Here is a 13,616-nt window from a genome sequence, read left to right on the forward strand (position 1 = left end):
TAAGTTTGAATTGAATAAATCGAATGCACAGTTCCGCACCCGAAGGATGCCACTGCCAACGGACCCTGTTACCTATCACTAAGTTTTCGCTCTCCGTCCGTCCGTTATGTTAATTTATTACTTTCTTATCCTGCTAGGGGAAATATACAATTTGGGGAAATAATAAGCCGTTCCCATGTTCTGTGCGATGCATTTATTAGGGAAATTATCGCTTTTTTTATAATGGACTGTAGTGACATCTAGCAACAACTGTAAATATAAGCTATTACCCAACAGATGGCGTTAATAAATGAATTTTTCTACTCAATACTAGATGGCTCTGCTGTATTCAAATTTTTTTTTTAACAAAAAATGATTTTTGATGACACACCTTTATTGAGAACATTATGGATTACTCGCAGGCATATAATATATAGGTTTCCTCACGTTGTTTTCCTTCACCGTTAAAGTAAGTGACATTTTTTAATGCTAAGAACGCACATAACATCGAAAAGTTAGAGGTGGATGCATGAAATTGAATCACCGACCCTCCGAAAACAGGCCGATATCTTCACCACTCAGTTGTCATCACTTAATCATATTTTATTGGTCGATTATATAGTATAGATAATACAGTATCTATCAGTCGTCTTCTATTATCGGAGCTATATAATTTTTCCAAATTTATTATGTACTAATATTATGCGATCGGTCATGTATATTAATTACATTGTGTGTGCACGTAAGTGGTGTGTCACACTGAATAAGACTATACTATTGTATTTTTAAGTGTTTTGTGAACATGCTGTGGGCGTACCTTATAATAATAAATAAATAAATAAATTACACATTCATAGTCAAGGATCAAGATGGAGATAGACCATTCAGAAGATAGGACATGAAGTCATAATTCAACCATTATGCAATGCATTAAGGTTGAATGGTCCCCTGAAGAAGCCCCTATCTCGTGTTATATTTTAATCTTAATGCATTGCATAAAGGTTGAATACGACATATATGTCGTCTGACTGGACCTCTAAAGAAGCTATATCTTGACTATGAATTCCAGTTACATATTATACCTATTATCAAGTAGAGTATCTAGTTATATTATATAAGTAGAGATATACCGTTTCACTGGGAGAGTTTGTGAGATAGGCCACGGATTACGGGAAGGTGACAGTTGACGTAAAATCAAGGAATTTGACATCGCTGCACCCTCCCACAAAATCCATTGTACCATCGGCCACGGGGGAGCACAGTGGTTATATCGGACTCCCAAGTCCTACAGACTAAAAACCTCACGAAGTTCCATCCCACCGCTGTCCGCCGAAGCAGATCACCGGCCACCACGGGATACTACGTGCTCCCAAATACCGTTAGAGGCATGGCGTAAACAGCACGCCGAGCACAGACTCCATCCCATGAGCCGTCTACCAAGCGGTTCTGCTATAGTTGGAATTATTGCTCGTTTTCCGTACCCAGTAATAAAATAAAACGCAATAATTTGTAAAACGTTTATTTCCATAAATGATAAGACTAAAACAACACTTCTCAGCGAATACAGCTCACCCTTACCTTTGCATCACAAATATTAAGTCCTCGCGTTATTTATAAAGCCATTCGTGTGCCTATTAAATACTATGTAATAGATTTTGTTATTGTATAGAGTTTATTTAATCCTATGCTATAACTAAAAGCAAGTTATTGCGTAAATTGAGTTAACCAAAAAACGTTCACAATGGCTGGATAGGGACTAGCAGCTTTTTAATATAAATTATAACAGTAGGTACAAAGTGCGCTTGTCGATGGCCACGCCTTAACGCGATATTATACGGGAGAGGTGTCTAGCTAATAGTTATTAATATGAACAATATTCGAACACAATATACCTAGTGCCTACTATACAAGAGATAGTCAGATTACAGACCTGCGACCTGTGGCACAGATATAGTATAGTACTGGTACAGAAGTTGCACTCTTTTGATCAAAATCCGACCTTATAACAACTAACATAAAGCATTTAATATAGTAGGCACGGATGAGTGACTGGCCTGACTGGGCGCCTAAGATAGGGGGTTACTTAGGTTGAAATCTATAGAGCGCACTTCGACTTTGCTTAGACTTAAGTTTTAGTAGGCGATCGACTTGCGCGTGGTCTGAAGTGAATTAAGGGCTTAGAAAATAAATGTTTATAAAATAAACATAAAAAATATATCAGTTAAAATAAATATATATTTAAAGAACAAAATATCATTTAATACACTTTACTACATACATATCCACAAAAATTCGTAGTTTTCGCAAGTATTCAAGTAAGCAATCTTATAAAATAACATTTTTGTTACTATACGTAATAGGCTCCCTTCTTAGTTTAACGGTAAATAAATTAAAATAATACTATTTTATCATAAATACTTACGAAAAAGCATGTCCGCTGTTTGAAATTACTTACTATCAAAATAAAAAATATTATAAACAAATAAAAGAAAAATATGATATTACTGATAAGATAAGGTGTTATCTAGGTAGGTATATTATTGTCAATAAAATGATATAATTTTCTTATTTTAATCTACATTGAAATCTAAGTTAGAAGACAGGTACGTATGTTAAAAAAATAATAAACACATACTGGGAAATTTTGAAGTATGGAATGAAAAAGGCTTCACTTCACTTTAGTCACATTTTGAACTAAATAATATACTACATACATTACAGTTTTTTAAGTAGTAACTACAAATTAAATATATATCATCCATTATAATGTCAAGGAAATACGGTCTACAATAAATAAATATATAGAAATGTTTACCTTACTAGGCTACAGAAATTCAGTTATTCCCAGTGGTCTTGGACAAAGCCAGGATTTTTATTTAAAATAAATCAGTCACCACTAGACTATGCCGATTCAGCGGGGACGACTGGGAAGGATAGATTTTTGTAATCCCAGATTTTCCCAGAGGCAAAATTCGGGGAAAAAATCAATTAATTTATCCCCAATCTTCAGAATAATATGAAGATTGGGGATAAATTAATTGATTTTCTCGCCAATTCGTTACCATTGAAGCGCCATCGCTAGTGTTAATTCGGAATTATTTTAAATAAAAATACCAGTTGTCACCCCTGGGAAAAATGCCCGGGAGAGAACTTAACTGTACAGTAGCCTGGTAAGAAAACATACAAACTTTGTATGCTATATTTAGTTTTAGTTGTATGGTTCCCCTGGGAACTGCCCGGAAAGAGAACTGGGAATAACTTCAGAAATTCAACTTTTTGTGGCTTGGAATAAAACTATTTTTTTAAATATACTTAATAGTTAAGCTGAAAGCAGAGGAAATATTTTTGTAACATGCAGTGTTATTATAATGTTATATAATGAATTTGATTCTTTACTAGGTTTCGCTGTGAACAGAGATATATATTATGCAGTTTTTTCTTTTTTTTTAATGACATTTATTTATCAGATCCATTATTCTTTGCTTGCTACAACAAAAGCGGTGTTTTCCTACTAAATATTTAGGTATATAGTTTTCTAAGTTTTGCTAGCACAAATTGCTACTTATATTTTTATTTACATCACAAAACGTATATCAAAATTAAACATATTTAATATACTTTGCTGCTAATAATAATAAATAGGCTTTGAAATTTAGAGTACAGATTAAAAAATATTCAAATATTTTTCATATATTCATCGTCTACTAATTATTATAAGTAATATTTCTTTATAAATTTTTTCTATGGCCAGAACTGAATATTGCACGCAATCAGTGTTTTTAATAAGCAATTTACACCTTTTCTATATACCTTAAAATGAGAAAGTAGTTTTACACTATAAGCAAAACCAATTTTTAATCGATTCAAAATCAAGGATCTCTAAAAAAAATTAAAATAATAAAATTTTAGTATCGCCAGAATCCACACTTGCTTTTTAGGGTTCCTAGCCAAATGGCAAAAAACGGAACCCTTATGGATTCGTCATGTCTGTCTGTCTGTCCGTCCGTATGTCACAGCCACTTTTTTCCGAAACTATAAGAACTAATTTCTTCTACCTTTCGATTAAAAAGTCGGCATAATATGGTGACAGCCCTAGGTGCTACGATTGATGCCGGCTTTTGTATTAACAATATAGGCATTGGGTCACTGTATGGTTTTCCTCCCTTGATATTATTATGAATTCAAGTTGTAACTCCTTTTATAGGTATTATTATTACTGTAATTCTACAGAAAGGCATTAGTGATTGTACCGATATTGTGTTGTGACCGTAACATAAATATTAGAGTATTTTAATTTAATAATTTTAATAATATAATATAAAAGCAAGTAAAAACGGGATTACAATACTATATTCGTTAAAGAAAACAACTAATAAAATCAATAAATATTATAATTAAAATATTATTAAATGCTTTAGATTTTCCACCGCAATTTTACACGTGCTTGACAATCAAATCTATAATATCGTATTATAATATGGAATGGAAACATGGCAAGCTCTCCTATAGGTAATTTTCCACAATAATACAGAACTCTGGTTACACACCGTACTGACTAGTGATAGTTATGTGCACTTTAAAACTAACTTCTCTCATCCAAACTCCATAGAGTTTTTATCTACATTCTATTCCATGCATAAATATCTGTTTTCGACCATAGACAATATCGATTTGAGAACACAATACACATTCAAACATCGAACGCAACGCAACCAATCAAAAATAGTACGCTAGTGTCAACCCATAGATAGGTTCTTTACAATGACTTCATGGCTCCGTCGATTGAGGTCTTTTACTTCTTTAGTGAGGTTGGATTCGACGAGCATCGAGTGCCTTTTCGCGTTGAGATCTTTCTTCCTCCTCACGACGTCCGGGCTGTACGGGTCAGACACGCGTCTGTCGAGGTTCACGTGACTCTGGCCCTGTGTGCTCGAGAAAGACCCTTGCCTCGGAAGCGAGGGCGATTGTTGCTCCGGATTTAGATTCGGGAGGTACGTTTGGAACGATGGCCGGTTTTGTGCCGCCTCCATGATGGAACCTTTTGAAGGGAAAATTATACTGTCAATCAAAACTGCTCATTTTATATTCATTTCCCGAAAATAATAGTTCTAATAGTAAATAAACTATTACTAGCCTGACTTCGTCCGCGTGGATTTAGGTTTTTAAAACCCCATGAGAACTCTTTGATTTTCCGGGATAAAAAGTAGCCTATGTCACTCTCCAGAAACTATGTCCAAGTCACAAAACACACCGATCATTATAACATTATAAACTAATATTATAAATTAAAAAGTGTGTCCGTCTGTTACCTTTTCACGGCTCAGCCGCTGAACCGACCTTGATGAATTTGGTACAGAGACAGCTTTAACATTCCCACGTGATTTTTAAAAACCTAAATCCAGGCGGACAAAATCTTGTGTATTATCTAGAAGTCTATAGAGACTTTGTTAACGTTAACTATGCGTAAATCTGTCAGTATGAACGCAAAAGAACGAGAAGTTTTTCCGACTCTTTTGTTACCATACTCGCAATAAAGTTTGATTTGATACTAAAGAATAATAAGATTATGCATACTCACTTATCTACTTCATGTAAGGAAATATAATATGAAAGTGCCTTGTCAAAGTTATCTACTTAATATTAAATGTATTAAGGAAGAAAAATTAAAACAAAAGCGATAGGTATCAAACTACAAAGTTTTATTGTGTTAAAACAATACAAACATCTAAACTAAACACATCTCAAAGTAAAGATTTTAAAGACACTCGAAAAATTTTAGATTATTAAATCTTTACTTTGATACATTACCACACAAGCATGCAAAAAACTAAACTAAAGCAAACTTTACAATGACAACAAAAAAAAAATCCAATAATGTTAATACTTTTAAAGGTTCCTTAAACTTAATAATTAGGTTAGCTGGGATTAGTTACGAAATACCATACGTTCAAGTAAATTAAATTAAATGGGATCCTTTTTCATATCGATTATTAGGGATAAGGATAGCATTCACGGCCAAAATTAATATAATCAATCTATCTATTACATTATAGATAGATTGATTAGTTAGCAACCTTGTTATTTGTCAAAAAGTAAGTTACTAAGTTACTGATCGACAGTTTACATCTAGATTAACTTCGGTTGTTAGTTACCAAATTGAACCCATTGTTTTAGTAAAAATCATTATTTTTACAAAAGGTTAATAAAAAATGTTACACTAAATAATACCAGTAGATTTTAGGTGTTCTAAATACAACTACATATTACAGAATTAGATAACAAATCATTATGGTTAGCACCATATTGATATTTTAGGACAGAAAATATAGAATATATATATATATATACCTGCATTTTTACTAGGTTTGTCGACCTACAAGGAGAAACAGGGATTTAAAACGTTCTTTTAAAATAATAAAGTATAAAAATTAAAGAGATCATATTACTCCTGCTCCGCCTGCGCGTATTTTAATACAGAAATTATTAAGTAAATTAATAATGCGGTTGGTAAATATGTGTTTACGGGTTATTTGTTGCAGTTGGAGGCGTGACTTTGCACACACATCGTTTTTGTGGTGAATGTATTTTCGAAAATTGAAGCAAGTAAAAGAGTCACAAAATTCGTCGAAACGAGATCAAGAACAAGAAAAAGAGTATGTACTCAACAAAAGTGGTCGCAAGCGAATAGTGCTACGAATATGAGAATGAATTCTGTAATGGAGTATTGAGCGCGGAATGATCGCTTACCAGCCAGATCGTGAATGATTGCTATTGAATCATAGCTAACGTAAACACGGGAAAATAACGTTCGATCTTTGTCCGTACGATAAAAATTCGATGCGTGTGCAACAGGAGTAAAGATCACAATATTCGTCTAAACGAGATCAAGAAAAAGAGTATGTACGCAACAAAAGCGGCACAGTCGCAAGCGAATAGCGCTACGAATATGAGGATGCATTCCGTGGTGGAGTACTGCGCGGGAAATGATCGCTTACCCAGAGTCCGGACGAGCCAGGGGGCGACTGTTTGGTTTTGATGCTTTTGGTTCATGGCTGCTTGCATCTCGTTTACTGCGGCGTTTAGTTGGTGACTTAGCTCCTGTGGACAAATGTAATAGTATATTTCATTACAAGTGCGGAAAGGCTGTCATTGCAAAGAGTTCCGACAAATGTCTACCCGAGCCGAGGCGTAGCTGAAGGCGAGGGTTGACAGTCGGAACGAGTTGCAATGACGGTTCCGCACGTGTACTGAACGACTATTTTTAATACAGTTGCGAAAAAATGAAGCAATTTAATAAAATAATAAAAACACAATAAACTCAACTAACTTAATTTAATTTAATTTAAAACAACTTTATTGTTAATAGATATAAAAAACTAGGGTCGAAATTACTCATTTTAGGCAACCAACAACTAAACTCGCAAAGAAAATTTCTGAAAAATGGCGCCAACCATAGAATATAAGTAGAGTTTTTTTTTTCTTCACCCATTCTGGTAGGCAAAGGGAACTATGCCCATACAGCCAAGTCTTCAGTAGAAGTTTTTTATTGATATGAAATGAAAATGAAATTTAATGAGATGAAACCTAACCAAACTCATTCAATCAAATCATTAAATCTGATATTGAAACAAATTAGTAGCTTCTTTTTAGAAATATACGTATTTGCATGAATCATAACTTCTATGAATTTTTTTAATAAAAACTTCATGGTTGGTTTTTCTTTTTAATATTTTGACAGTTGGGAAAGAAAAAGCACGAGTGCGGGAAAGGTAAAAAAAAAAGCACGAATATGTAATAGCCCACATCCCGAACGCTATACGTCCCTGCAATACGCCACTTTTTGAGCAACTGTATTAAAAATGCTATTAAACAGTAGATAGGGTTTTTTTTACGTACTGCTTGTTAAGTAAATATACTTGTTGATGCACACACAAGATGAATAAACTAATTTTCTTTCTTTCTTTCTTTCTTTCTTTCTTAATAAAGCGTTGCCAGACTTTTGAGATTTTCGTACCCAAAGGGTATGATGGAGTCCTATTAATGCCACTCTGCTGTCTGTCTGTCTGTCCGCGTGTCACAGGTCTCTAGCTTGAAAACGAAATGAGTTATAAACCTGATTTTGATATTTGGTGTAGAATGTTGACCCAGAATGGAACTAGTATTTAATTCAAATTTTTTAGAGGAGATCCCATACATGAAAAAAGGAGCTGGGGAATTCTTTTTTCTTACCCTAGCTTGTGGGGTATCATTGCCTAGAGCATTTTGAATAGAATATATTTTTTTATCTTAAAAATTAAAGGAATTGGGGGGCCGTCAAAATTGTCAATTCTATGTCAAAAACTAAACTAGTTAGGAATATGAACTTTTGGTATATTGTGTACCATATAATATACGAAAACAATAAATACTGAAAACTACGATTCGTGTAGTAGTTTATAAGGTGTGACCAAAACATAATTATGTACGGAACCCAAAAAAACAAGGACTCGACTCGCATTTGGAAGTTTTTTAAAGTGCTGACCTGATTACTGCATTGTGCCTGTACATGCGCCAGTTTAACCTGCGCCAACTCCAGCTCGAGATCTCTAACTCTTTGCTTTAACCGAGCTTCCGTGTCGCTGGGATTCTCTTTCTCCTCCTCGCCTTTTTGTTCCACTTCTTAAAATAAATCGAGAAAATTTTAGGTCGAAAAATAAATACAGGATGTTCACTATAACTTGGCCCTTGACGTTATATTTGCAACATTGCAAATCACACGATAATGAACCCTAAGTTCTAAGGAATAAAGCAAACAAAGCAATGGTGCCAACATGACGGCAGGGGTCAAGTTATAGTAAACAAGTCTACGCACCAATTAGAAAGTTTTGTTCCTACCTTCTTTATTGTCTTTCTGGGCCAATTTTAAACTGCAGCTCATACAACTTTTTACACAGTCCTGTAAGAAAAAAAACTGTAATATGAACATATGTATACTTCTATAGGAACTAGTTTGTGTGTATGCTTGTTACTCCTTCACGCAAAAACTATTAGACGGATTTGGCCAAAATTTTGGAATGGAGATAGATAGTATCCTGTATTAGCACATAGGCTACTTTTTATCCCGGAAAATCAAAGAGTTCCCACGGGATTTCTAAAACCTAATTAGTGCATCAGCTAGTCTATACATATAATAAAATTGTAGAAAAGTGGTGTCTGTACAATGGAAATATATAAAAAAAAAGTAGCAGGGGTTGTTATTATATCGATGCCGAACCCGAAATTGTAATTAATTTTTTTTTGTCTGTTTGTCTGTTTGTCTGTGTGTTTGTGCACGCTAATCTCATAAACGGCTTATTCGATTTAGATACGGTTTTCACTAATATATTGTAGTAAGCTTCACTTAGCATTTAGTGTTTATTTCATGTCAATCGGTTCATAAATAAAAAAGTTATGTCAATTTAAAGAATCACGGCGAACATTTTTAACGTACAGAGTACGTACTACACGCCTCGCGCCTGAGCGTCCGTGGCTATAATATAAAGCTCGGTCACTATTCCACGCGAACGAAGTCGCGGGCACAGCTAGTTTTAAATAAGAATTGAATTTCAAATGGTTTTTGAAAACATGTTTGTCGGTGACTCAAATTGGTTAACTGATATTTTTGGCTCTATAGTTTGTATGCAATTACGTAACAGAGAGAGCGGAATACTAACTTCTTTCCGTGGATAGAGTATAGTTTATTTATATTCATCACCTGTACTTGATGCAACTGCTTGTCTAGTCTCGCGCAGATCTCCCTGTAGTCTCGTGATACAGCTGCGTAGTGAACAGATTCCTTCCGCGCTTCCTCGTAGTTATGGCGACTCTGAAACCAAGCAAAATTTCATGTTTTTGATGTGAAGCCTTACAAGAAAGTTATCGTCAACTCCAAGTTGTGCGAGAGAATGATGTTTCAATTAGCATGTACGGCCAGAACATGCTCAAGAGCAGGATGCACGATATTTTGACAACATAAAATAACGTTACTATTATTTAAGACGATCGTCTAGTTGTAAATTTTCATACAAAAAGCGATACGTAAATGTAGTCCAATTTTCATAATCTTTAATCTGTAGATATAATGAAGAACTATGCTTGTACGTTTTAATAAAGAAATTAATTACGTTTTAATAAAGAATATTGCTGATGTTAAAAGTTACTAGCGTCTAATCTAAATATCTATATTACTTTCTTGTTTTTTTTTTTAAATTCAATAATATTCTTGCCTGTGCGAGTTGTGCTTCCAGCATTTCTTTATCCTGTTGTAACTGTGAATTTATTCCTTTTAACCTTTCCAGTTCCACGTTTATTTTCTCTTTTTCTGCGGATTCTGTAAATGAATTGCAAATATTTTCATTTTTATTTTTACAGTCTTAATTTACTTAGTTTTATATAAAGCTACGAGAGAAAAAAAAATTAGCAAAATAGACTTTTGAAATATATATTAATTACAATATGTTTGTGTCTGTGGAAGTGTTGAGCCGGATGCATTTTTATGTGTTAGTAATTATTTTTTTGGGATGACGGAGGAAGGTTTATTATTTATTTCCTTTTTAATTTAATTAAATTAATTTTCTACCTTTGACAAATTTCTCGTATTCGAGTTGATACTTCTGTAGCCTCTTCACTTTAATACTGCAAGCGAGCTTCACAATCTGACGCGAAGCCTCCTCGGCGCGACATTTCTTTGGTAACGTTACCCTGTATGTAAATTATTAATAAAATACTAAGGCTGAGATCTACAGAGCGTACTCTGACTTAAGACAGAGTTAAAATAAACAAAAAAAAGCATTTAGTTATTTAAAAGTATGTCGTCGGCATTCCATCTACATGCACATAACGCTTTGCGTCATCATTCCTTATACGCATGGCTAAGGTTTGGAATACTCTTTCACTAACTGATTCCTACCAATTACAATCCGGGTATATTTGAAAAAAAAAGAGTAAATAGGCATCTTCTAGGCCACATCATCACTTAATATCAGATGTGATTGTGTGTCGGCAGAGGCCTATAGTGATTAAAAAAAATTGAAGTTTATTACTAATATAATATAATTTATAATTGCATACATACCGTAGTTACGGTTTTTTTTTTTTCACTTTTACTAAAATAAAATAGCCAAATTCACTTTTATTTCCATAAGATTTAACGTTTTAAAACCGATTCTGGCATACAATAAGAGAAAACTAACTGAGAAGTTACGAATATTTTAAATAGAATACGAATGTTACCTGAAATATTTGAGTATTCCCTCAAAATCGTGTTGCAAGAGATCCTTCCGAGCGCGCGTGAGCAACGCTAGGGACACTTGGAATAGTGTGTCCATACCTTGTAGCAGAAACACGTCTAGTATGTGGTAAACCTGTACAGAATATATTGAATATTTTACCCCGTAAACCCCAGTCAAAAAATTTAAAAAAAAAAGTTCGTTGTTATCCAAAATTTACAAATTTATTGTTCACAAATGTATAAAAAATCATAGGGTCAACCCTATGATTTTTTATAGAAGGCCGCTTACCAAAAAGATGGTCTGACAAGCTGATGCAGCAAACTAATTTAAAGCCTCGATAACTCAACGGTTATAGGAGCAGACAAAAATAAATTGAAAAGTTTAAAAGCGATGCTATCCTTAGCACAATGTTCGTTGCGGAAAAGAACAGCACTACCTCTAGACCTGTTAAGTTGTTTCTTTGCATTAAAAAAAAAAAACAACTTCACTCCTATAAAAAAAAAAACTCACCAACGGCAACGGAAACCGTGCAGTGAAAACTGTTAGGAACCACTGCGACGCGAACATGTGCGGCTCCACGCCTAGTTCTAAGAAATGTGCACGCAGGTCGCTTAGTTGCTCCTGCAATAAACAAATAATTAAATACAGCTCCAATCCATAAGCGATGGCGGGCCAGATTATCGTTGACGAGTTTTTATGTTTCGTACAGAACAAAATAGATATTTTGGATGAGCTTAGTATCATACAAATCTATGCTACTAACTATACCGATGTGGAAGTAGAAACTGACAAAGGTGCCCCTACAGTGTATGCATCCACAATTTGATTTGATTTGAGAAACATAACCCTCCTCTGGGCTTCGCCGCAGTCGGTTGAAAACAGCAGAAATAAAAATTAAACAAAATTGCCATCTGAATTTCTGCAAAACATGAAACTTGTTTAAGACAAACATGATTGTTGTGTGAAAGGTCCCTCCAGAAAGAAATAAAAAAATCAATTACCTCCATTAACCTGTCAAGTTGATGTAGTCGCATGTATAGTGCCTCGAAACCGTCCTTGTACAGTTCCCGCAGCCCATAGCCATACATGAGGCGAACTAGCAGACAAAACGCTTGCTCTTCTGGCATCTGAGGGACATATACATTAAAATTAATACTGGAATAAGGCTGAGATTTATAGAGCGCACTTTGACTTTGCTCAGACATGACCCACAAAAAGGGTCAGATTTATATCAGTGATGTAACGCCGTCTCGTTTTAACAGTGTCTTAAGTCAGAGCTAAGTCAAAGTGCACTCTATAGATCTTAGGCTAAGAGTAAGTTGCTATTAGACTGTAGAGCACGTAGCGGAAGGAAAATTTTGGAACAGGCCGGCCAACACCGGGAAGCAAGGCGTGCACGTAAGACCAACAATGGATAATATGAGCTAACAAAGAAGACTTACGTGTAAAAGCAGTGTAGCAGCCAGGAAGCTCAACCCCTGGCAGTAGCCAACTTCGTGATCGTACACCGCGTAGGCTCTAGCCATACGCAGCAAGGAATCCTGCCCGAGCCCTCCCGCCTCGCGGAAGAAGTCGTGTGCAGGAAACGTGCGAGCTATGTCCCGTTGTATTACCGCTTCGAACGGACAGTCCTGGAAATGTGGTAGAGCATTAGTTGAATTGAAAAAAAAATACAGGAAACTTGTAACAAAACGTCGAGGCTTCACCTATAGTACGCGACAGGTCGAGATGGCAAGCGGGGTATGAGGCGGGAGGACGCCCCGCACAGTCGCACGACCCCCGCACTATTTCGCGCCGGGTTAGCGAAGGGGGCTGTGCGGAGCGTCCCCATCCTGATTGCCATCTCGACCTGTCGTGTATATACTGGTAGGCGTCAAATGTTACCCATATTAGGTGCTAGGCTGAATGCCACAAAACAAAATAAGAAGACGCTAGGCTATCATTCGTACATTATGTCATTCATATCAGTCCTGTAACATGTGCAGGATCTCAAACATGATATTTTTATCTTGATTAGGAATAATGCTAAATGAAAGAGCGGAACTATTTTATGAACTTTTGTTTGCCGGGCACTATACTGTTTCAAAATTAAAGTTTTGAAAACTGAACGAATGAACAACATACCTTGCTAATGAGCGTACGATATGTTTCCATGAGCTTATCGTTTTGGTCCACGCCGGCTAGACGCAGCCACACCTCGCCACGTAAAGCCTCCGGTACCCCCACGCGGACCAACTGACTGAGAGCTCGCGGTCTAGGCCCAATCCAACTAAAAAAACATAGATTTAGAGAACTTTATTGTCAAACTTTAAAACAGCTTCTTTACATTAAATGATAACAGTGTAGTTTTATAGAAATGACTTGTCGCTTAATGGCAGAAGTCTTAAA

General features: G+C 35.3%; 1 protein-coding gene across 6 annotated transcripts in view; it reads right to left on the reverse strand.

The window, feature by feature from the left end:
• Positions 1 to 1,482: 1,482 nt before the first annotated feature.
• Positions 1,483 to 13,616, reverse strand: part of LOC123881296 (rab GTPase-activating protein 1-like) — a 41,990-nt gene continuing 29,856 nt past the window's right edge. For 5 of the 6 annotated variants that reach the window (XM_045929998.1, XM_045929999.1, XM_045930000.1 and 2 more), the window contains 12 exons: positions 13,353 to 13,497; positions 12,671 to 12,859; positions 12,230 to 12,355; positions 11,739 to 11,849; positions 11,230 to 11,360; positions 10,577 to 10,698; positions 10,224 to 10,327; positions 9,713 to 9,823; positions 8,854 to 8,914; positions 8,501 to 8,637; positions 6,975 to 7,077; positions 1,483 to 5,017 (listed from right to left, as the gene is read on the reverse strand). In XM_045929998.1, the coding sequence (XP_045785954.1) occupies positions 4,716 to 5,017; positions 6,975 to 7,077; positions 8,501 to 8,637; positions 8,854 to 8,914; positions 9,713 to 9,823; positions 10,224 to 10,327; positions 10,577 to 10,698; positions 11,230 to 11,360; positions 11,739 to 11,849; positions 12,230 to 12,355; positions 12,671 to 12,859; positions 13,353 to 13,497 (1,642 nt within the window). In that variant the 3' untranslated portion in view covers positions 1,483 to 4,715. Of the gene's footprint in view, positions 5,018 to 6,327; positions 6,353 to 6,974; positions 7,078 to 8,500; positions 8,638 to 8,853; positions 8,915 to 9,712; positions 9,824 to 10,223; positions 10,328 to 10,576; positions 10,699 to 11,229; positions 11,361 to 11,738; positions 11,850 to 12,229; positions 12,356 to 12,670; positions 12,860 to 13,352; positions 13,498 to 13,616 lie in introns of all 6 variants that reach the window. The other variant, XM_045930002.1, reaches the window with a different exon arrangement.

This window comes from Maniola jurtina, chromosome 4 (assembly GCF_905333055.1).
Source record: "Maniola jurtina chromosome 4, ilManJurt1.1, whole genome shotgun sequence".
Lineage (NCBI taxonomy): Eukaryota > Metazoa > Arthropoda > Insecta > Lepidoptera > Nymphalidae > Maniola > Maniola jurtina.